The following is a 20,972-nucleotide window of genomic DNA, read 5'->3' as shown; positions in this document are numbered from 1 at the left end:
TGGGACTGCCATCAAATGTTCCCCCCCCTCCCCAGGACAAACTGCCATCCAACAAATTGCTGGCAATTTTATTTCTTTGAAAGAAGTGCAAATTGCCTTGCGCGGGTTTCCTGACGCTGTTGCCTTCCAGATGTGCCGGGGGCAGCTGTGATCTTCCCGTCTTCTCGAGATCCCCTCTTGGCTTGGACAAAAGGGACCGAACCGAAGGCATTAAAAGTCCCATCCCCGGACATAATAACCACCATGCCCATGGTACCCGTCCTCACCTCCGGGCATCTCTCGCCGCCTCCGCCTCCCGGGCTGCCAGCTGTAACTGCGAAATCCCAGCAGTAGAGGGCGGTGTGGCTGGCCGGCATTGTGATGCCTTGGGCCCCGAGGCCTGCTGGGAGTTGTGGTTCCGGGCTTTGCGCTGCGCTTCGCGTGAGCCAATGGACGCGCGGCAGTTACGGAGCATGCGCCTTGGAGTGCAAGCCGACGCCATTGGCATGGAGGGGCTGAGACGTTTTCAAACGGGCGGGCGGGAGAGCGAGGAGATCTCGCCGGGGATGCAGGTGAGATCGAGAAGGAGAGCGGTTGGATTTCTTTTACGCGGCCCGGAATGAATTAGACTGACCTCTGAAAGTGCCGAAATTCCCCCTCAGTTCTAAAAACAATAAAAGCCCGTGAGATTGTTCTCCTGCTTGAGCAGGGGGCTGGACTAGAAGACCTCCAAGGTCCCTTCCAGCTCGTTCATTCTGTTCTGTTCGACTGATAAATTCTGCACAGGTAGTCCTCGGTTTACAACAGTTCGCTTGGTGACCATTCGGATTAGAGCGGCACTGAAAATTCTATTCTATTTTTCACAGAATAGAATAGGAATTAGAATAGAATAGGAATAGAATTAGAATAGAATAGGAATATAATAAGAAATAGAATAGAATAGAATAGGAATATAATAAGAATTAGAAGAGAATAGCATTAGAATAGAATTAGATTAGAATAGGAATAGAATAAGAATTAGAAGAGAATTAGAATAGAATAGAATAGGAGTATAATAAGAATTAGAATAGAAGAGAATTAGAATAGAATAGGAATTAAATAAGAATTAGAATAGAATAGAATTAGAATAGAATAGAATAGAATTTTTTTTATTGGCCAAGTGTGATTGGACACACAAGAAATTTGTCTTGGTGCATATGCTCTCAGTGTACATAAAAGAAGAGATACATTTATCAAGAATCATAAGGTACAACACTTAATGATAGTCATAGGGTACAAATAAGCAATCAGGAAACAGTCAATATCAATATAAATCATAAGGATACAAGCAACAAAGTTACAGTCGTACAGCCATAAGTGAAAGGAGACGGGTGATGGGAACGATGAGAAGATTAATAGTAGTGCAGATTTAGTAAATGTTTAGTTTGACAGTGTTGAGGGGATTATTTGTTTAATTATGACCATTGCAGCATCCCTAGGGTTATGTGATTTACATTTGGATGCTTGGCAACTGACTCACATTTATGACCGTCACAGTGTCCCGGGGTGACCTACCCACCCCACTTTTTTTCTTTTTTTTTGCAAACTTCTGACAAGCAAAGTCAAAGTGAAAAACCAGGTTTGCTTAACAACCGAGTTACTAATTTAACAACTGCGGTGATTCGCTTAACAATGGTGGCAAGAAAAGTCGTAAAACGGGAAAAACTCATTTGACAAATTTCTCACTTAGCAACATACAATCTATGGCTCAATATTGGTCATAAGTTGAGGGCTGCCTATATATGTTCTGAGATGTAACTTCATGTGGCTTCTGGATCTAGTAGCCCAGGCAACCCCACGTAGGCTTTATGATTTTAGGTTATTTTCTGGTAAATGGAAGTAAATTGATGGTTTAGGCATGAAGTTTGTCTTAGGGGCATGGCAGAAACATAATATTAACTATGAACAGTTGGTAAGTCTGTTATCTCAAGGGTTCTTATTCAGGATTTGATTTAGCAGTTGAATTGGATGGATGTACAAACATGCATAATATTAGATTCTTTTGAGATTCACTTTCAATTAAAAAAAGCAGCTTTGCTTGCAACAGCTTACATCCTGTATCTACACTTCTAACACCAACAAACTTCAACATCTGGACTTGATAGGTGGACAAAAATGCCAACTTCAGTCTGAACATCTGGCTGGCTACACAGAGGACCATAATATTTTTATTTTTATAAGTGCCTTGGATGCAATCCCAAAACAACTGGAGCACCACTCGAACACCATTGACATTAAAGATGGTATCTTTAACACAATTAAACAAGAGCATCTGCCTATCCAAGGCCCCTGGGAAGGACTTGATCGGTGGATAAAAATATTAAATCCAGTCTAAACATTTGTCTGACTATGAAACCAACCATAATCTTTTTAATTATTGATTGAAATTATTTGAAATAATAAAAAATGTAAATTATTATTAATGTAGTTAATTGAAATAATAATTTAAGTTATTGCATAATTTATGGCTAAAAAAAAGATGGTACCAATAATAATAGATGCCTTTAAGTTTTTCCAGGTAAAGCTACCTTTTGCAAGTGACAGATGGGGATTTTGTGAGTACAGATGATTTTCAACTGGTGCCCCAAATATTTTGGAATCACAAAAGGCAGCTTTATTTGGAACATCTTGCATCCTCCCATAATACTTTTAACACCATCAAACAACAACATCTGCTTGTCTCAAGTCCTTCCCGGACTCAGGTGGATAAAAATGTCAAAGCTAGTCTAAATATCTGGCTGCCTGTGATGAACTATAATAAGAAGAGATTACTGGGTTGAGGTGCTAATTATAGCTCCTTTACAATGTAAATCACAATTGACTGGTTTCACACAATTCAGTAAGCCACATTATTACATTTTGCAAGCCATAATGCTTGGATAAACACAAAATGCTAAACTAGCAAACTTAGAAACCAGAAAACACTTTTTGCTGTCCAATTTAGCAAAAATATTATTTTGGTTTTCGATCATTAACTGTATAGTATACCTATAGCACTATAAAACTACTACAGTCAATATAACTTATAAATGAAATAATTTAAACAAAATACCTTCTCTTTGGGGAGGGATGTTAAATGTGAAAATTAAGGCAAATTTGAAAATGTATTATTATGTCTCAGAATGACTCAAAAGCTGTATTTTTATTTTTTTTTACTTATTGACAGCTCTTGAAAGCTTCAGGAGAAGTTGCAAAAGGCCCCTGAATGAAAAGTAATGTCCTGCTTGGTTAAAAAAAGTAATATCTGTTCTCCAGAAACAACTGTGTCATCTCTTCTTGCAAGTAGCCATGACTCCTTGAGTCACAGTTCAGTACAATACAAGGACAAATTGTATAATTCTGCCTCTCAAGCTTTAGAGGCCTATATTAAAGATTTCAATCTCAGTCTTTCATCGCCAGGCGTCAGAACTGGAAAAATTGAAATTCTTCCAAGGGCTCCTGAAAACTTCAAGTTCTCCGAGGATGATTTTGAGGCCAAGAGTGGTATGTGTGCATGTTTCCTTTTCAGTAATGTGTGTGGGGAGGAATCTATATTAGAGGTCACTCGGAAAATAACATCCAAATGTAAAGCTAATATATATTTCTTATTTATTCATTTATTTCTTAAATGTATTTATTTATTAAATTTTTATGGTACCCATCTTTCTGTAACCAACTCACACAATTTCCTGCTTTTCCTTATACAAGTTTGGTGTTATTTGTATTCCCTGCGTTATGTATATTTGTGGGTTTTTTTAACATGGGCTGGTGCAGGGGTGAAATGTAAAATTTGTTACTACCGGTTCTGTGGGCGTAGCTTGGGGGTAATGTGACTGGGTGGGCGTGTCCAACTCTTTTTTTTTTTTAACTTTTAAAAGCATTTTTCTACAATCTCTTTGGCCGAAGAGGTTGTGAAAAAATGCTTTTAAAAGCCTGTGATGATCAGACAACTCAGCTGCGGGATCACCAGAGGGAAAAAAGCTTTTAAAGGGTAAAAAAATGCTTTTAAAAATAAATTTAAAAAAGCCTCTGATAATCGTGTGGCTCAGCTGGGGGGAGGGGGACAGGGATTTTTGCTACCAGTTCTCCGAACCACCCGCTGCCATCGCTACTGGATCGGGCGGTCCGGTCCGAACCGGGAGCATTTCAGCCCTGGGTTAGTGATACATTTCATGGAGAATATAAGTGAAAATTAAGCCCATGTAGTTGATGATTTCAACTTCTTTCTCCTCCTCCTCCTCCTCCTCCTCTTCTTCTTCTTTGCCTTGATTTTCTAGAAGTATCTAATGTTATTTGGATTCCCTATCTCGTAGTGCATTTATGTTTTTTAATATGAGTTGGTGATACGTTTTATGGAAGTAAGTAAAAGCTAGCCCATGTAGCTGATACAATAATTGTTAGCCATTATTATTATTACATTCATATATTGCCTGTATTTTGTAGAAATGAAAGTGATGTACATTATGCTTTAGCTTCTTTTTCCCTCAAGAAACAACCCTGTGAGGGTGGTTGGGCTAAGAATGAGTCATTACCTCAAAGTCATGCAGCCCTCAGTATGACTTGAAATACTGGACACTAATTTGTCTTTGCATATTTATGTTTGTTACTTATGTGATGAAACAGTCAAAATAGTGTATTTGTATTCAGGTAGGACAGGTATTTGACAAAAAATCATATGTCTATCAAGAAAGGACTTTAGTTAGCAACGGTCAGTGGCTGATGAATCACCGTTATATCCTAAAATGATCCCTGTAGGTCCCGAAACCAGTTTTAACAGCTGTCCCAAACATTACAATATCAGCAAATCTCCCAAGATTTCAGCATTGTTATATGAAATTTTAGATCAATATAATGAAAATCTTCAAAAATTTCTGGGCTCCACATTCTTTAAAGTCTGAAATTTTTGAAGATTTTTCAATATATTGATCTAAAATTTTAGACTTTAAAGAATGTGGAGCCCAGACCATCATTTGATAGCACCCATGGTCTGAAAAAAAAGACCTCATTTCTTGATGAAAATGTGTCTTTTAATCTCTAGAAATGAGCCTCAACATTAGAAGGAAAAGATGGTATAGAACAGGGGTGTCTAAACTACGGCCCGCGGGCCAACTGCGGCCCGCGGGTCAGTTTTTATTGGCCCGCAGCAAATTCTGAAAATATAATTGAATATGGCCCTTTTCGGCCGCCTCCCGGTGCTTGCCCGATGGTTCGCTGCGAGGCTCGCGGCTCCTCCCCATGGGCGGGGAATAATGAAGGGAGGGGCAGAGGAAGCAGCGAGCGGGAAAGAGGCTGCTGGCCGTGCCTGACCCCAGCAGTTCTACCCTCGCCTTCCTCGGGCCGCCTGGCAAGGCTCCTCGCGCCTCCCCATGTCGGACACGCGTGGCGGCAGTGACAGCCATCGAGAAACAGGTGAGGAGGAGGCGAGCGGGAAAGAGGCTGCTGGCCGTGCCTGACCCCAGCAGTTCTACCCTCGCCTTCCTCGGGCCGCCTGGCAAGGCTCCTCGTGCCTCCACCCCATGGGCGGGGAATAATGAAGGGAGGGGGCAGAGGAGGCGAGCGGGAAAGAGGCTGCTGGCCGTGCCTGACCCCAGCAGTTCTACCCTCGCCTTCCTCGGGCCGCCTGGCAAGGCTCCTCGTGCCTCCACCCCATGGGCGGGGAATAATGAAGGGAGGGGGCAGAGGAAGCGGCGAGCGGGAAAGAGGCTGCTGGCCGTGCCTGACCCCAGCAGTTCTACCCTCGCCTTCCTCGGGCCGCCTGGCGAGGCTCCTCGCGCCTCCCCATGTCGGACACGCGTGGCGGCAGTGACAGCCATCGAGAAACAGGTGAGGAGGAGGCGAGCGGGAAAGAGGCTGCTGGCCGTGCCTGACCCCAGCAGTTCTACCCTCGCCTTCCTCGGGCCGCCTGGCAAGGCTCCTCGTGCCTCCACCCCATGGGCGGGGAATAATGAAGGGAGGGGGCGGAGGAAGCGGCGAGCGGGAAAGAGGCTGCTGGCCGTGCCTGACCTCAGCAGTTCTACCCTCGCCTTCCTCGGGCCGCCTGGCGAGGCGCCTTGCGCCTCCCCATGTCGGACACGCGTGGCGGCAGTGACAGCCATTGAGAAACAGGTGAGGAGGCGGCGAGCGGGAAAGAGGCTGCTGGCCGTGCCTGACCCCAGCAGTTCTACCCTCGCCTTCCTCGGGCCGCCTGGCAAGGCTCCTCGCGCCTCCACCCCATGGGCAGGGAATAATGAAGGGAGGGGGCGGACACACGTGTCGGCAGTGACAGCCCATAGCCACATCCACTCAGTCACATGAGCAGTTAGCCATGCCCACCGAGTCACATGAGCAGTTAGCCACGCCCACCAGTCAAATGACCACCAAGCCACACCCCAAAATAAGCCACGCCCACAGAACTGGTACGAAAAAAATTAGACCCGACACCCCCCCCCCCCCCCCCGTTCAATGGTGTGGCCCGGGCCTTTGCTTATTTTTCTGTATTTGGCCCTCACCAAAAAAACTTTGGACACCCCTGGTATAGAACGTTCTGTTGGCTGGCTGACAAGAATGATTACAAGTAACTTTTGAGATATTTCCTTTCCTAGAACCTGTAGATTAAATCAAATTATGTCTCTTCTTGTTTTAGAAAATGTCAGGCAGCATACACGTCTGGGAAGTAGAATTGCTTATGAGCCAGATATAGTCAGTCTGACTACAGATGATCTTTTAGCATTTCCTGCAGATGGTTCCCACTCTTTCAGGATTTCTCGGCCGTTAGCTCAGAGAAGCAATGTGAACAGGAGGTCCTGGACGGCATCTGCTTCTTGTTCTCATCACTGGACTTCGTCCTGCCGCGATAAAGAAAAAGAAAATTCTTTGAAAAATTCCTTGCTTCCCTCCTCATACCATGAAGGTAGCAGAAAGAGAGGCACACGATATAAGTTTCAAAAACATCATTCTGTGCTGCCTGGGAATGACCAGCTTGCCAGCCAAGAGACCGTGCTTCATAAGAATTATCCAAGATGGCTGACAAGCCATAAAACTGAGTTGAGCATTTCAGACATAAGCAGTATTCCTGAATCCAAATATCCCATCTGGCTGAAGAATCATAAACTTTTACTGGATTCAAGTAACGAAAATTCTACACGAACCTCACAAGATAGTCGGGAGTTGATGGAGTTTCAAAATATCAAAAGACATAATGATGTGTTGAGCCTAAAGCACGAGTGTGATATTCAATCAAATTGCCCAAAAGATTCTCCAAGTGCCTGTTTTCTACTGCAGGGTTTAAGAGAGCACAAGGATCCTCTTATAGGTAACCCGTAATAGCATTTATTTTGATGTCAGACTTTGTCAACTTTTGGGAATGTGGCACAGTTAGTGATTCAGTTCAGATAAAGTGAAGAACCATTTAACAGTGATTTAATGAATAAAGTGCAGTTGTTTATTTCAATTCCCAGAATTCATGGGCTGGGCCTGGTTAGGGATTTCTGGAAGTTGAAATCCACTGATCTTTAAAATTGCCGAGGCTGTGAATAGCAATTTAGATTTAGATTTAGATTTATTAGATTTTTATACCGCCCTTCTCCCGGAGGACTCAGGGCGGTTCACAGCCAGAATAAAAACAATAACTATATACACAATAAAACAATTATTAAAAAACTTATTAAATAACAGGCCAAATTTCTTTCTTTTATGTACACTGAGAGCATATGCACCAAGACAAATTCCTTGTGTGTCCAATCACACTTGGCCAATAAAATTCTATTCTATTTCTATTCTATTTCTATTCTATTAAAACCAGTTAAAACCATAAAAACCCCATATAATTTACATCAAAATATTAAAAGCTACTAAAAATTTCTATGCCAGTCCTGCGCGAATAAATAGGTAAGTCTTCAACTCGCACTGCCCCACAGTGCTTTGCAGCACTCTCTCAGGATATTGTCTCCAACAATCTGGGTCCTTATTTGACTGACCTCAGAAGGATGGAAGGCTGAGTCAACCTTGATCAAACTCCAGGCTGTGGGCAGAGTTTGCTTGCGATACCACATTCTAACCACTGTTCCCGAGGGCTCCTATCCCTGCTTTAGGTTCTTGTATTTATTTGAAAGAATACGCAATATGTATCCTATGCATGATATGTGACTCTTTCATTGTGACATAATTATTTTAGATGACACAGAGAAACTAATTCAGAAAGCAAGGAGGGCGCTGGAACCTTCCGCTGAGGAATCAACTAGTCTCCTGAAAAAGGACGGGAGTCCTTGTACAGTGGATGTACTAGAAGCAGAAAGATTGTGGGATAATGTTCCAATTGGTTTGTGAGTATACGAGAACCCCACTAAGTTTTTTTTATGGATACACAGTAAGGCACTTCAGCAATAGCCTGAGGAATACCAGCTTCTTCAATCTACCTGAATGTCATAAAATGATGGTGTTTGTAAAAGAAACATAAGAAGACCCCTGCTAGACCCTGTTGTCATAATGGTAAAGCCAGATTCTTCATGAGTTTGTCCACTCCCCTTTGAAAGTCATCTCTTTCACAAGAGCATCTTTAGCTTAACTGTATGCTCTCTATCTCTTCTGGCTCCTCACCCATTTAGCTTCATCAACTGACTCCAGATCATTGCATTAAGAAAGGAACACAGAGTTCCAGATTCACTTCTTAGTAGCTTGAGAAGCTACCAAATGGCAAGTGGCATCCACAGAACTCTTTGCTGCTAGTATAACCCACCAGTCCCTGTTACCCACTCACTTCACACTGGCTCACTACCCACCGAGGGACAAATAATTTTCCTTGAAGATTTTTAGCCTTTTTCTGTATGTCAAGAGCCAAGCCTGCTTATGTGCTCAATATAACCGGTTATTCCTTTTGTGCTTACTACATTCTCCACAGGATTCTCTGTTATAGGAGCGTGCAATGCTTTTGGAAGGTCAAGGGTGATTTGAGTAATGGCCAGGAACTGTGTCAAACGTGTGGGCAGGGCTGTGTTTGAGGAAGGTTTCTGTGTCTTTTTTTTTAAAAAAAATGTGATTTGTGTACTTTAAGAATGTATGCTCTAGTCTCCATATGTAATGAAGAGGGAAATAGCTGTCAGTATTCATGGTCACAAGACGACAAAGAAGAGAGTTGGGAAATGCAGAGTTACTTTCCCACAGGCTTTGTTAGCCATTGACATTGAATACAGAGAGTCCTTGACTTACAACCATTTGTTTAGTGACTATTCTAAGTTACAATGGCATGTTGAAAAAAGTGACATGACCAGTTTCCATACCTTGGAGCTTTGCAGCATCCTCATGGTCACATGATCAAAAGTCAGACACTTGGCAACTGGCTCATATTTATGACGGCTGCAGCATCCCAGCGTCGTGATTCCGTTTTGCAACCTTCTGGGAAGCAGAATCAATGGGGAAGCCAGTTTCACTTAATAACTATGTTCCTGTTGTGACCTAGGCCCAAGTAGTCATTACGAGACACAATCAGTCCTAAACAAACATATTTTATTAGATCAGTTGAGAATTACTTCATTCTCAGCTTAGTCCAAATTAATTCCAAAACAAATCCTTCAGAAAAAGCCCTTCGGCTTTATCACAAACCTTTGTCTTCTTTGGCACCCTGCCAAAGGCTTTTCTTTGCAAAACCCCACAAAGTTCAGAAACAAGAGACGCCCACTAGAAACAACACAGAAACAGTAGCAACGTTGTTTCCTACAAAGAGTCCAAGAGCCGTTGCTGCTCTTTTAAGCCTTATGGGAGGGGCCAATCATCTCCTGGCCTTACTCCCGAGTCATCCTTTTTGCTTTAGCTGCTCTTACCTTCTGGCAGCTCTTTGCGTGCACGCACTAGGAACAGGCTCCTCCTGCTCCTCTGCCTCTTTGCTGTCTGCCTCTAGAGGCTCTGGAGTCCATGCATCGCTCCCAGATGGCCCTGGCCCCATCTCTGCCTCCAACGCAGAGCCCTCATCTGGGCCTTCTCCAGACTTCAGGACTGGCCCATTGCCCTCCCCAGCCTCCTCACTGTCCAAGATATTTTCTTGGCAGGTTCTGAGCCTTCAAACTTCCATCACTAAATGGTGCAGTTGTTAAGTGAGTCATCATGTGACTGTGACTGATTTTATGACCTTTTGGCCGTAGTCATTATGCCAATCACATGGTCAAGTGAATTGTGTGGTGGTTAAACAAAACTGGCTCGAGTCCCCCATTGACTTTGCTTATTGGAAGTGGGATGGGAAGATCACAAGCAGTGATCCTGTGAGTCTGGGATGCTGCAACCATTGTAAATACTATGCCAATTTTCCAGTGCCCAAATTGTGATTATATGGCTGTGGGCATTCTGCAATGGTTGTAAGTGTGAGAACTGATTATAACTCACTTTTTTCAGCCCCATCGTAACTGCAGACAGACACTAAACAATAGTCGTAAGCCGAGAGCTATCTGTAATCAGCCAACCATGGCCAGATTTCTTTCCTTCCTTCCTTCCTTCCTTCCTTCCTTCCTTCCTTCCTTCCTTCCTTCCTTCCTTCCTTCCTTCCTTCCTTCCTTCTGTCAGGCTACCTCTGATTATAACTAGGAAAGAATTCACCTTGACTTCATTTGGAATAAAGAAAAGTACTTTTACTAGTTACAGTCTTGATGGCAGCTTAGTAAAGTTGGATCTGAGACAAAATATGGCTAACATATCATATCCCCCCAATTGTCCCTCCTCCTTCAGGAGGTCAGGCTTGTCTGGTCCAATGCCAGCTCCTTCTCGGCCCCTCGTGGTAATCTTCTTCCACAGGTCTCTAGTTGTCATTCATCTTAGGAATGCAGTTTCTGTTGGAAAAGCCCGCGCTCTTAACACTCAGCCGTTAATCACCCCTCCCACACTGTTATGTCAGCCGACACTCTTAATAGGCTCCTTTCCCTTACCCTGCATGGTGGTATGATACATCTCATTTCCTTAACTGTGTTATAATATAGAAATAAACATTTCACATTCTATCTACTGATATAAATTGTACAAAAGTATACGAAGATTGGAGTGGAGGCTGACACCTTCCTTCCTTCCTTCTTTCTTTCTTTCTCTCTCTCTCTTTTCCTTCTTTCTTTCCTCCTTCCTTCCTTCCTTTCTATCTTTTTTCTTTCTTTCCCCCTTCCTTCTTTCCTTCCTTCGTTCCTTCCTTTCTATCTATCTTTCTTTCTTTCTATCCCACCTTTATTATTTTTTCAAATAAGGTGGAAACACACTTTCCTTCTCTTATTTTCCCCACAACATAATGAATGCATGCTCTATTCACCAGCCCATCTCAGCAATTTACTTGCTTGTACTTAATAAAAAATCTTTTTTATGGTTCTGGAGACCTTTTATGTGAGATCCTCATTTCCTTGAAGTCCACTCCAAAACCTTTCTCTTCCTAAAACCCACACAACGAAAAAGGTACTCCTATTTAGTCAACAAGGTGACAAGTGTCTTGCAGACATTTGCCTGGCAACAAAGCTGGGGGGCGGGAGGGGAGGGTGGCAAAATCCACCTCAGTGATTCTTTGCTCATTTTGACATTTGCTCATTTTGTTCCGTCTCTTAAATTCGGCTAAGAATTGAGTTGCATTTTCAAAATGTAATTTTTCATAGAGGATAGTAAAGCTGGGGACAGGCTCTTTAGAAGGACTGGGGAGTTGGAAAAATGGTAGCTGAGAATCTGTCTGTGCAGTTTTATTGTTTTCTAACCCTTTTGACCTTGTGCATTTGTTGCTTGGTGAATAATAGCTCAAGTTTCAAGGGAGGGAGGAAAGGAAGGAAGGAAGAAAGAAAAATGAAGGAAGGAAGGAAGGAAGGAAGGAAGGGGGAACAGTACTGGTTACTGATAGTGGACCAAACAAGAAAAAGTTAACTTCACTCTTTTAAGCTAGGAGGCAAGGCTTAAAGATTTCTTACTGTCCCACAAAAAAACCCAATGCATGCATTAGCTTTAGCTGAGTGTACTTCAGCTTCTTCTTTATTCAATAATTCACTGTATCAAGAATAAAAACCTTGCCCAGCAAGAAATACCAAAAAGAAATTACAATAGCAAAGTGAAGTAGTTAATGATTAAATTTTTAATTACTCTGAGTCTGAGTCCTTCTGATAGGGTGGGACCAGTGGTTAACAACCGGTTCTCTGCCCTAATGATTTCTTCCAACAACCAGTTTGCCAAACTGCTCAGAAAGTTAACAACCGGTTCTCCTGAAGGGGTACAAACTGGCTGAATCCCACCACTGGGTGGGACCATCTGGTCCATCACCAATGACCAGAGTGGTACTTCGTAGTAAGTCTAATACAATTCTTGGTGTTAAAGGATGGAACTGACAAGAAATGAATATTGTATAGCAGGAAGTCAAATCCGCCTATTTTCTAATGAACTTAGAAGATTTGCCTCAAGTCCCCACATTTCAAATGCCTCTTACTATTTGGAAGTAGAACTGCTAATGTAGCCACTCCCCTGAAGGTGGAAGTTGTGATGCCATAAGATAGCTGTATCTTGCTGGTTGTGTATATGAAAGCAATGTATTCCCTGACCCACTAGCTGATGAAGGGTATCTTCCCAGTTTTCTTGCTCCATTGGGGACAAATAACCCTTCAGCCCTCTAGCCCTCAATGTTACATCTCTGGTATTAATAACCTGGAGACATTTACCTGGTGCCAGGGGTCAAACCTGAACTGGCCTGGCCGAAGCCATCTTGGGGCTTCAGTGCTGCCACACTAGAATAGAATAGAATAGAATTTTTATTGGCCAAGTGTGATGGGACACACAAGGAATTTGTCTTGGTGCATATGCTCTCAGTGTACATAAAAGAAAAGATACGTTCATCAAGGTACAACATTTACAACACAAATGATGGTCAATATATCAATATAAATCATAAGGATTGCCAGTGTCGTGTCCCACTCCTCCGCTGACGGCTGGGTCCGGGAAATCCGAATCAGGCTTGCCTCTGCAGCTCTGCCCAAAGTCCTAGCAAAGTCCTCAGAGCAGGCAGGAGACCAGTAAGTGACTTCAGCAAGATCAGTTTGACTTTTGCCTGACTCAGAGACTGCCAGAAAGTAGCTCCTTTATATAGGCCATGGGGTGTGGCTCCATGACTCAGCACTCATTAAGGCCTGCCCCTCCCTTCCCTCTGTTGTCTCCGCCTCTCCAATCTTCTGATGCGAGGGTCACACCAATCAGCTGTTGGTAATAAACCCTCCTCAGGCTCACCTGCTGTGGAGGAGGGAGGGTCTAGCTGCTCCGTTTGCCTGGGCATGGAGTCAGGGCTGGGGCAGGGAGATTCTCCTTCTGCAGTTTGTGTGGGCATGGAGCCAGGACTGGGACCGGGAGGCATACATTCCTCAGTGTGCGGGAGCAGGTAAGAAGGCCCCGGCTGCTCTGAGGGCGGGCAAGACACAACAGCCAGCAACAAAGTTACAGTCATACAGTCATAAGTGGAAAGAGATTGGTGATGGGAACGATGAGAAGATTAATAGTAGTGCAGATTCAGTAAATAGTTTGACAGTGTTGAGGGAATTATTTGTTTAGCAGAATGATGGCCTTCGGGAAAAAACTGTTCTTGTGTCTAGTTGTTCTGGTGTGCAGTGCTCTATAGCGTCGTTTTGAGGGTAGGAGTTGAAACAGTTTATGTCCTGGATGTGAGGGATCTGTAAATATTTTCACGGCCCTCTTCTTGATTCGTGCAGTATACAGATCCTCAATGGAAGGCAGGTTTGTAGCAATTGTTTTTTCTGCAGTTCTAATGATCCTCTGAAGTCTGTGTCTTTCTTGTTGGGTTGCAGAACCGAACCAGACAGTTATAGAGGTGCAAATGACAAACTCAATAATTCCTCTGTAGAACTGAATCAGCAGCTCCTTGGGCAGTTTGAGCTTACTGAGTTGGCGCAGAAAGAACATTCTTTGTTGTCCTTTTTTGATGATGTTTTTGATGTTAGCTGTCCATTTTAGATCTTGTGATATGATAGAACCTAGAGTTGAGGGATAGGTAGGGAGGGGATTAGAGATAACTGAGGTTGGTGTAGTCAAAATAAAATACTTTTTCTTGGGAACCAAGGATGTTCTGACCCCTGGCCGGAGGAAGGAGGAGTGAGGTCACCAGACCAGCGGGTGGTGCCTTGATTGGGCCATGTGACTGATCATTTGGGATTGGGGGGCGGAAACTTTCTCCAATTACGGTAGGTGAAAACCGAGGGACCCTTTAGAGTTGGTTTTCACCAGATCTGTGCCAATATGATACTTCCAATAAAGCTATTCTTTGAGGAATCTACCAGCCTCGGAGTTTTTTGCTTGCAATGGGTCTGTTACCTGGAACCCTGACACCAGGTTCATTTTGTCGGATGGGCAGGTCAGGAAGAAATTGGGAAGCTCAATCTCTTGGGCTCAATGGAATCTGGCACTGATCTTAGTCACAAAAAAGGATACAGGTATAGCATTGCCTTGTCTTGATGGAATTTGCATGGCTCCCTTCATGCCGAGAAAGCCCCTAGTTGACCAAGGGTCTTAGTTGAGATTAAAGCTACCAAAAAGGCTGACTTGCAGGCAAGGGTTTTAATGAGGGTCTGTCTGATGAGTTTGAAAGGAGCAGTTAGTTAGAGTTCTCAAAGCCAATAGCAAACACACAAAGGAAAAAAAAGGACAAGCAGCTAAAAATTGAAGGGAAAAACAGAATGATTGGGATTTGTGAATATATTGACGCATTGGGCTATTCTTGGATTGTAATGGTTTGTTTTTCCATTGCAGTGTATAAACATAATTCAGAAACTTTAAAAAGTGTTTCTTACTTCAGGTTCCTAATTTCTACCTTTCTGTCTACAGAAAATCTCCGGTACCTGTATCCTGTGTGGAGGAAAATTCTCCACCGAACCCCAAAGCCAGGATGGTCAATAACTTTTTAGAAGACTGTTTGCAGAATGGTCAACAGGTAAATAAAACATGAAGGGATGAACTGTAATGTTAAGCCTGCATTAGTTAAAGCAGGGTTTTCCAGAAATTTTGCACAATTCTCAATACCAGTTAGGTATATGGGTGATTGTGTGAATTTCATTGAGGCAACGATAAAGCCAGGAATGCTGGCATGAGAATTAGATATACATACATATCTATCACACTGTTTTCTTTCAAGCTAAGAAGTGTTATGCAAAGTGCAGAAAGAAAGTAAATAGTAAACAAAATAAATTAAAGGCAAAATATAAAAGTAAAGCAAATTTAAATGTAGATTCGACTTTTCCGTAATTATCTTTCTTTCCTCACTTTTACTGTGTCCATAAACCTATTCTTTTTGTTCTGTCTTTTGTTCTTTGATCATGTCATCTCTTTGGAACTGTCATCAACTTATCCAATCACAATTATCCTTTCTTCCTTCGTACATTTTTGTATTTCTTTTAATTTTTTTTGTATAACCAAATAAATTCAGAATACTTATTTCATACTGGTCATTCACTCTGGCATTCGCCAGGACTTCGCCAACTTCCTGACCTTCGAACCTTTCACCGCGAACTGAAGACATATTTATTCATCCGCGCAGGACTGGCATAGGGTTTTAGATTTTATTTGGTTTTAATTTTAGTGGGTTTTATTGTTTTAAAGATATTTTAATTCGGGCCAAATTGAATAAGTTTTTTAAATATTATTTTATTCTGTATTTATTCTGTTGTTTTTTATCTGGCTGTAAACCGCCCTGAGTCCTTCGGGAGAAGGGCGGTATAAAAATGTGATTAAATAAATAAAAATAAATAAATAATTCAGTTCATATTCATCAGGCATTCTTTTCTGACCATACTATTAGCCACACAATTCTTAAATTTCTCATTATAGATGGCTTGCTTTTATGTTTTCTCCCTTTTTTATGTTTTCCCTGGCATAACCAACTCTTGCTTCCCTATAACAATAAGAGAAACAAGCTCTTACACCAAGACATGTTTCCATTCATTGCAACAAACATTAAATTCTCACAAGAGACAGCATACTGTCTTTCTATCAGCATTTGCACATCTTAAAATGTCTCTTCTTTTTTTATCTTTATTAAACATTTTGTGAAGATACACAAATTAATCTGTTTGTTCCAATTGTTTACCATTGGCATATAATTTGCAATAAGTTGTGTTTTCCCTCAACTACTTTGATCTACCTTTTAATTCCAGAAAAACCCATATTCTGGAGGGAATCATGGTACTATACTTCTGTTTCAAGTACCACTGCTGTCCAAATGCCCAGAGCTTAAAGGAAATGTTTTGGTTAGACTTCTTAACTTCTAGGTTTTAAATATATGAATATAATATTTCTACCTTAGGACAGAGCAAAGGCTAAAGAAGAGATTTCCTACAGAGACTGCAAAATGTTCTTTATAGGTAATAGGAAGTAAACACAAAGGAAACATTCCCTTTTACATCACAGTCCATTTGGGAAAGATAATTTTTTTCAGTTTTGTTTGCTAGGCAGAGTCTTTCTTTCTTTGATTCCAGGAGAGTACGTTTTCAGGTGGAAATCATCATGGTCCTGTAGAAGCTTTGAAACTCATGCTGTTTAACCTTCAAGCGGTTCAGCACAGCTTTCACAAAAACAAGTCTGACAGACCAAATGAAGAGTCCCCAAAAGTAAGCGGCTCTATAAAATGAGATTCTCTATGGTGTTTAGTTATTGTATGCTTATCTGCATCTGGCTCTGTGCTATTAGCTCCTGACTGCAGGTTGGAGTTCCTAGATTTATTCTTGAATGGTGAGGCTTTGACATTTTCTCCCAAAGGTGACAAATCAGTGGATGGATGGATGGATGGATGGATAGATGGATGGATGGGTCCAAGGACCCAGCCAGGAAACACACCCACATGTGCTTCTACCTTTACACTCTACAGTTCGGAGGGGGGGAGATCACCTTCTTTTAGCTTCTTTGCCAATGAGTGTTTTCAGTTTCTTGTGAGTCCTACTGATAAAATTATTGGAATCAGAGTGCAATTACAGTTACATTATAGTTTGGTGGTTTGTTTTGTTTTTCATTCTATCACTTGATGTAGCCCTACAGCTCTGCCTTTTAGAAAATAAAAGCATCTCCTTTAAGGTCCATTTTGAGACAATAACAGCATGATATGGCATTCCCACCCACCCCACACACATAAAAGAAGGATAGAAAGAAAGAAGGCAGAAAATGAAACAAGATCAAATAAAGAGCAAGGAAGTATGCATATACAAGACATGGTAGGCAAAGTGTAGGTAGAAAAATATATAAGATCAGACTGTGATGGCAGGCGTAGCCATATCAGTGGGCACGCCGGCTCAGCTCCAGCACGCATGCGCATGCCAGCCAGCTGATATTCAGGCCTTCTGGGCCTACCAGAAGTAGGGAAACAGGCTGTTTCCTGCCTCCGGAGGTCCTGCCGGAGGGGGGGGGGCATTTTTCTTTCTCACCTGGCTCCAGATCCTCTCTATGCATCTAGGGAGGGCGAAAATAGCCTTCCCCAGGTCCTCTGGAGGCCCAAAACGTCCCATTTCCTAACTTTCAGTTGGACAGGAAGTGACGTTTTTGCTGTCCCCAGCCTCCAGAGACTCCTAGAGAGGCTCTGGAGGCTGGAGTCAGCAAAAAACATCATTTCCGGTCCAACCGGAAGTTGGGAAACGGGCCATTTTGGGCCTACTGAGAGCCTCTGAGGGGGTGGGGAAGGCTGTTTTCGCCCTCCCCAGATGCATAGAGTGGACCTGGAGCCAGGCGAGAAAGAAAAATGGGCCTATCGGGCCATTGCGTGCCAGGAGCTGGTGGGGAGGGGGGATTGCGTGTGCAGGGTGGGGCGCAAAGAATTATGGGTGTGGGCATGTGCATGTGCGAACCTTCCCCCCTCCCCCCCCCCAATCTGGCACGCGATGGCAAAAAGGTTAGCCATCACTGAGATAAGAGATCAAAATAAGGATCCATGGGAGGGCCTTTTTTGGGTGTTGGAAACATCTGAAACCAGCTGGAAGATAGATGTCACTGGAGAACATGAGGTCCAGAGCCTCAAGTGATGCTGTGCCAGGAGATTCCTTATCCATTTTCACCTTCCTTTTCCTCCTTATGGAAGAGCCAACGAGGAGAGGTATGCTCATTGACAAGTGGCAGGGAAAAAAGAGTCTGGACAGGGAGCATGTAGGTGGCATGACCATGTAGGGGGTGAGCGGCCAGCCATCTTCCATTCCCCAAATAGGCAACCTGTCTCAAGCTGCTTTCAGCCTTAAGGACCACGGTTAGGCCAGGTAGCACTAACAATGGTGACCTCCCATTACAAACACAGAAAGCTGGATGGGCCAGCAATCCTTGGGTATAAAAAGAAGGGGGCATGCAATAACAACACCCTCCATAAGACAAAGCGATGTCTTATGTGGCAGCATGTATGAATAATATTCCATCGGAGTTAAGGCAAATCTTGGCAAACTGGCTTATCTTCACATAGATTCCTCCTCACAGTTCGAAAGGAAGCAGATAATGAAAATGGAGAAGTAATACGGTAGCTTTGACAAATACAGGGGGAAGAATCTCGGTAGATGAGAAAAGATGCTACAAGGGGACCTCGCAACCCATTTTCTTAGCCTTCCGAGTTCCGATTCTTTCACTGTTTAGGACTGGTTAAACACATCTCTGTTCCAAAGCTTTTAATTGGTAACGTTATGAATGCTCAATTGAATGTTCGTTTTATATGTATCCATTGACTTTTGTTTTATTATTGTAACAGGAATGCAGGAGATGCGTTGAATAATCAAAGCAAAGAAAAATAACATACCTGTCTGACCAATTTAGTTAAGGACATAATTATGGCCACTTCATTGAACGATTAGATATGATTGGATTTGAGTCAACCCTTCCCTATAATCAAAACTAACTACAACTTTTTTCTCACCTCTCTGTAAAGTCCTCCCTATAATTAAGGAGTCAGGTCGTGCCTGGATCACAGACATTTATGAATACTTCCATTTAACAACAACAATAAAAAAAACCAAAGGCCTATTATACAGAAAAAAGTTAGAGAAGTTGAACTTACAGGGGTCTGTGATGTTATGCCAGTTATATGGGTGTTATGCTAGAAGGAAACCAAGCCCTGCATTCTTCAATACAGGTACTTCTTGACTTATACCAGGGGTGTCAAACTCAAGGTCCATGGCCCACATCCGGCCCGCTGTGTGCTTAAAACTGGCCCATGGGGCCCGCCTGGAAATAGCAAAGGACCGGCCCGCGGTACCGCAGGCAGCCAAAATGGGGTGCGGGGGTATCGCACAAGCCCCCCCCCCTGCCCGGTACCCCTTTTTGGCCTGCAGGAGATCTCCGTTCCATCTCTCTTCTCCCCCCCACACCAGTTGCCCAGCGGATGAGAACTACAATGCTGATCCGGCCCGCGAAGAAATCCAGTTTGTTACCCCTGACTCACACCCATAATCGACCCCACCATTTCTGTTGCTAAGCAAGACAATTGTTAAACGAGTTTTGCCCCATTTTACGACCTTTCTTGCTACACTTGTTAAGGGGATCGCTGCAGTTGTTCAGTTGGTAACGTGTCGTGTCCCACTCCTCCGCTGACGGCCGGGTCAGGGAAATCCGAATCAGGCTTGCCTCTGCAGCTCTGCCCAAAGTCCTAGCAAAGTCCTCAGAGCAGGCAGGAGACCAGTAAGTGACTTCAGCAAGATAAGTTCAACTTTGCCTGACTCAGAGACTGCCAGAAAGCAGATCCTTTATATAGGCCATGGGGTGTGGCTCCATGACTCAGCACTCTTTAAGGCCTTCCCCTCCCTTCCTTCTGTTGCCTCCGCCTATCCAGTCTTCTGATGCGAGGGTCACTCCAATCAGCAGCTGTTGGAAATAAACTTTCCTCAGGCTCACATGCTGTGGAGGAGGGGGAGGGGTCTAGCTGCTCCGTTTGCCTGGGCATGGAGCCAGGGCTGGGGCCGGGGGGTGCTCCCTCCTCTGCAGCCTGCTTGGGCATGGAGCCAGGGCTGGGACCAGGAGGTGCCCCCTCCTCTTCAGCTTGTCTGGGCATGGAGCCAGGACTAGGGCCGGGAGGCATACATTCCTCCGTGTTCGGGAGCAGATAAGGCCCCGGCTGCTGTGAGAGCGGGCAAGACAACATAATGTGAGTGCTAAGCGACTCTTGATTCCCCGTTGACTTTGCTTGTCAGAAGGTCGCAAAAGGTGAACACATGACCTCTGGACACAGCAACCACCATAAATACATGCTAGTTGCCTGGCATCTGAATTTTGATCACGCAACCGTGGGGATGCTCCAGTGGTTGTGTGACAAACGGTCATAAATCACTTTTTTCAATGTCAGTGCAACTTCAGTTGCTAAACAATTTGGTGTAAGTTGAGGACGACCTATACAGGTTGTCTTCGACTTACGACTGGTCACTTAGCAACTGTTTAAAGGTACAGCAGACCTGCCCAATGGTACAGGTAGTCCACAACCACAATTGAGCCCACATCTCTGTTGCTGAGCGAGACACTTGTTAAGTGAGTTTTGCCCCATTTTTATGACCTTTCTTGCCACAGGGGGTAAGTGAATCACTGTAGTTTGTTTTAGTAACCCAGTCGTTAAATGAATCTGGCTTCCCCATTGACTTTGATTGCCAAAAAGTCACAAAAGGTGATCAGGCGCCCTCGGGACACAAACAACGGTCATAAGTGTGAGCCAGTTGCCAAGCATCTGAATTTCGATCACGTGATCCCGGTTACAAAGGTGGTACGTGTGAAAAATGGTCGTAAGTCCCTTTTTTCAGTGCAGTTGCATCTTTGCCTGTACTTAACCCAGTTCTGAAATCCCAACAGCTGTCCCCCAATTCTTTAGTCACATGACTGCATTTCAGGTGCTCGGTAACCAGGACACATTTACAGCCGTTTGCAGCATTACAACATTTTTGTCCCAAACCTGCATTTACTTCCTGTTTTCAGCAACACCTGGCCCGTAACAAGCAGTTGATTTTCCTAACGACCACTGCAAAACAGATCATACATTTGGGTAGGTCATGTGGGTGACCCGCTTTATG

At 43.4% G+C, this 20,972-nt stretch overlaps 1 protein-coding gene across 3 annotated transcripts in view; it reads left to right on the top strand.

The window, feature by feature from the left end:
* C2H18orf54 (chromosome 2 C18orf54 homolog) overlaps positions 1-20,972 on the top strand; it is a 43,542-nt gene that overhangs the window by 17,045 nt on the left and 5,525 nt on the right. For 2 of the 3 annotated variants that reach the window (XM_058170744.1, XM_058170743.1), the window contains exons 3-7: positions 3,185-3,501; positions 6,620-7,288; positions 8,150-8,297; positions 14,794-14,899; positions 16,440-16,571. In XM_058170744.1, coding sequence (XP_058026727.1) covers positions 3,234-3,501; positions 6,620-7,288; positions 8,150-8,297; positions 14,794-14,899; positions 16,440-16,571 — 1,323 coding nt within the window. In that variant the 5' untranslated portion in view covers positions 3,185-3,233. Of the gene's footprint in view, positions 1-459; positions 552-3,184; positions 3,502-6,619; positions 7,289-8,149; positions 8,298-14,793; positions 14,900-16,439; positions 16,572-20,972 lie in introns of those variants that run through there. The other variant, XM_058170745.1, reaches the window with a different exon arrangement.

The sequence above is a fragment of the Ahaetulla prasina genome, chromosome 2 (assembly GCF_028640845.1).
Source record: "Ahaetulla prasina isolate Xishuangbanna chromosome 2, ASM2864084v1, whole genome shotgun sequence".
Classification (NCBI taxonomy): domain Eukaryota; kingdom Metazoa; phylum Chordata; class Lepidosauria; order Squamata; family Colubridae; genus Ahaetulla; species Ahaetulla prasina.
The sequence above is the reverse complement of the archived record's forward strand: the minus strand, read 5'-3'. Positions and strand labels throughout refer to the sequence as shown.